Below are 3,346 nucleotides of genomic sequence, written 5' to 3' on the forward strand. Positions count from 1 at the left end.
TGCACCCCGCCCATACGCTGGAAACGTTGCAGCGCCGGACAAGTGTTCCGACAGCTGCCTTCAAAGACGGTCTTGCACGTACGTAGCCCATTCTGACAACTTTATTACCTGCCAGTACAGACAGCCTAGAAGCCTGTCAATATTTGTTTGAAATATGCCAAATGAATAGCGGTGCAAGACACTAAAATGATACTAGGTACATCTATGTTTTGTCTAAGATATTACTGATGTTTATAAGATTTGTACTAACAATGTTAGGATCTATAGATTTTTTCTATAAACTCTGAAACAGATCTTTTTTGTATTTTTGAGGTGGACCGCAGCGGTACCTGGGCCAATCAACTTTTTTACCGACACTAATCTGTCCGCGACATTTTTCAAACAATTGCAGATTTTTGTAAGTAAACATGTTTTTTTCTGTAATTTAGTAGATGGTGTACATGAAAACATGCCTTCCTACGTAAGTTCAACCTATTAAACCGTGAAATATCTTGTTGGAAGTACGATTTTTTGGTAACGCAGGAGACGCCCAAAGTGTCGGTAAAATAGTTGATTGACCCACTTATTACTTTAGGGTAGGCGAAATATTTTTTTTTTAAACAAATGCGTTACAAATTAATAAAAGCGACAGTTAGTAATATTGATATTGATAAAAACCACAAGAAAATCTTAATACGGAGGAAAACCAATGTTTACGATTCACCATTTATTTTAGAGTGACACAGAACGGTAAAAAATGTAAAGTTCAATTAGCCGTCATTGCACAGCACCGTAGAGGTTTCTAACATCCTCCCACCTTTGGGACGAAGACCCAAACCTTCTATCTTCACAGGACCTCGTCAGGTTGCACTTCCAGCGGGTATAGACGTTTGATATGCCCGGGTGTACTCGCCGTCGGCTGTGCGTACTTAGCTACTCTAGCATTTCCATCTTTTCCAGTATACACTTCTAAGATAACTCCTAAAGGCCACTTTATACGCTTCGCATCAGTCTCTACCAATACGACATCGCCTACCTTTATATTAGAGTCCCTCTCCTTACCCTTCTGTATGAGCATCCCCAAGTACTCGTTCCTAAACCGCTCTCTTAGATCTCCTCTTAGCTTATGCAAATACTTAATCGCCTATTCAAAGAGTCATGGTCGAGCTGGTCTAAATCTGGAGTCTCGCTGGCAGGAAGCCCTTGCACGAAGCAGGCTGGCGTCAGAGGCTTCAAGTTTTCTGAGTTATCCGCGATGTAGGTTAGGCCGTGAATTCATCAAGGCCTCACAATCACAAAGTATGGTTGACAGTTCCTCATAAGTGACTGTTTTCTGTCCCAAGTTTCGTCGGAGAAGTTCCTTAAGAGAACGAATCAATCGCTCCCACCAACCTCCCCACCATGGCGCAGCCGGTGGATTGAACTTCCACTTGATGCTTCGCACACTGGAGTAAGCTGCTATCTCTTCCCAATTCAATGCTTTTAACAGATTATCAGCTCCGTGGAAATTAGTGCCATTATCCGTGTAAATTGTGTTGACTCTTCCACGTCTTGCGATAAACCGTCGTAACGCCATGAGAAAAGCTTCAGTTGACAGCGATTTTGTTAGTTCCAGGTGTACGGGCGCGGTATATACAGCACACGTAATATAAAATTATCCACACCTTCCCTCCGACCGCAGAAAGAGAGGACCAGCTAGATCAATACCAGTCACTTCAAAGGCAGCAGCAGGTTTTATTCTGTCCAGAGGCAAAGGTGGTAACGGTGTGTCGGCATGTTTCACCGATTGTCGCTTGCAGGTTACGCATTTTGATACTGTTGAACTAACAAGTCGTCTAACACCAGTAATCCAATAAGTCTCCCTGAGTACTGTCATTAGAATACCCGGGCCGGCGTGATGCAACATGTGGTGTTTCGAGGTTACTAGCCTTTTGATTATAAGATGCTTCCCAGGCAGAAATATCGGACATACAAAGTCTGCGGGCTCATCACTAAGTATAAGCTTTGTGCGAATTCTTAATAAGCCTTCCTCATCTTTAAATATTTGCAGATTTTTCGACTTTTTGATATCATCTGCCATCATTTCGGCTTGAACCATCTTTAAAGTTTCTTCTCGGCGCTCTGAAACTCCTCACAGGTCAGTTCACCTCTTCTTTTATTTTTATTCTTGCAGTTGTAAGCAAATCTTAATATCCAGCCAACCGTTCTCACTATCATAGTATATTTGGAAAAGTAAGTCAGTCTGGATAGAATTGAACTAATATCTGCCGTAGTATTAGCAAGTACCACTTTTTCCTTTCTTTGTTGACTTCTTGCTCATCAACGTTTAATTGAGACATAGGCCATTCACTTTCTTCTGCTTTCAGCCAAGCCGGTCCCTCCCACCATTTACTCTTCAGTAGGTGTTTAGCGTTGCAGCCTCTCGAAGGTAAGTCGGCAGGGTTCATCGAGCCTGGTAGATGATACCAATCTTCCACGTTAGTATATTGACGTATCTCCTTCACTCTGTTCTTTACAAAAAATGTTCCAGTCTCCTTCAGTCGTAATCCAGGTGAATGCTACGCTTTGCGTCAGTCCAGAAGTAAACTCGACAATTTGACAGTTCCAACGCTTCTTTGACTTGAATATACAAGCGTGTTGCAATTAGGTTTGCCATTAATTCTAAGCGCGGTATGCTGACTTCACGGACTGGTGCGACGCGTGACTTCGCTTGAACCAACTGCACAGTAACTTCTCTTTGAAATTCGCTTCGCAGGAAAATGGCAGTCGCGAATGACACCTTGCTCGCATCACTAAAGACATGCAGGCTGTTATTACATTTGTTTATTGAAGCAGAGTAAGTCGACGCGGAATACGGCAGTCAATAAGCAAGTGAATATGTTTAGACCAATCGAGGTATTCCTTTTGTAAGTTAATCGGCAGTTCTGAATCCCAACCCAGCTTTAAATTCCAAGTTTTTTGAATAATTCGTTTGGGCACAAGAGTAACTGGGCATGCCAAACCGACCGGATCAAAAACCTTTTGGGTTATGGACAACAACTCCTTTTTGTAACTTTTCTTCTAAGGTCACGTTTTGAACGAAGTTGACATTACAGTACAATTGATCTGTTTTCAAATCCCATATAAGGCCGAGTACCGACAGACTGTCTTCTTTTGACGTCATATCTTTATTGGTCATGGGAGCTGTGACCCAACCTCGTAAGTCAAATTTCGCCTCCAACATTAGTCTTTTCGCCTCTTCTATGAAGATTTGTGCTTCTTGCTCACTCTCTAGGCTTGTGACGCAGTTATCAACATAGAAAGAGTTCTTGAGACGCTCAGCCGTGTCCTTATATTTTTCGGTGTACTTTTCCAAATGGTAATTTAT

At 42.2% G+C, this 3,346-nt stretch overlaps 1 protein-coding gene across 1 annotated transcript; it reads right to left on the bottom strand.

Moving 5' to 3' along the window:
* Window positions 1–826: 826 nt before the first annotated feature.
* Window positions 827–2,077, bottom strand: LOC141430538 (uncharacterized). The gene is made up of 3 exons (XM_074091284.1): window positions 1,644–2,077; window positions 1,307–1,529; window positions 827–1,123 (listed from the first exon to the last, which is right to left on the bottom strand). Exons 1-3 carry the CDS (start codon window positions 2,075–2,077, stop codon window positions 827–829), a joined length of 954 nt encoding a protein of 317 aa, XP_073947385.1.
* Window positions 2,078–3,346: the final 1,269 nt, after the last annotated feature.

Source organism: Choristoneura fumiferana, chromosome 8 (genome assembly GCF_025370935.1).
Source record: "Choristoneura fumiferana chromosome 8, NRCan_CFum_1, whole genome shotgun sequence".
In the NCBI taxonomy this organism is placed as follows: Eukaryota; Metazoa; Arthropoda; class Insecta; order Lepidoptera; family Tortricidae; genus Choristoneura; species Choristoneura fumiferana.

Coding starts and splice junctions, on each gene's coding strand:
- LOC141430538 (XM_074091284.1), bottom strand. CDS start 2,077: ATGGTTCAAGCCGAAATGATGGCAGATGATATCAAAAAGTCGAAAAAT. Junction 1,530..1,643: donor TTTCTGCGGTCGGAGGGAAG/GTGTGGATAATT, acceptor GTTTATCGCAAG/ACGTGGAAGAGTCAACACAA. Junction 1,124..1,306: donor GAAACTTGGGACAGAAAACA/GTCACTTATGAG, acceptor CTCTTTGAATAG/GCGATTAAGTATTTGCATAA.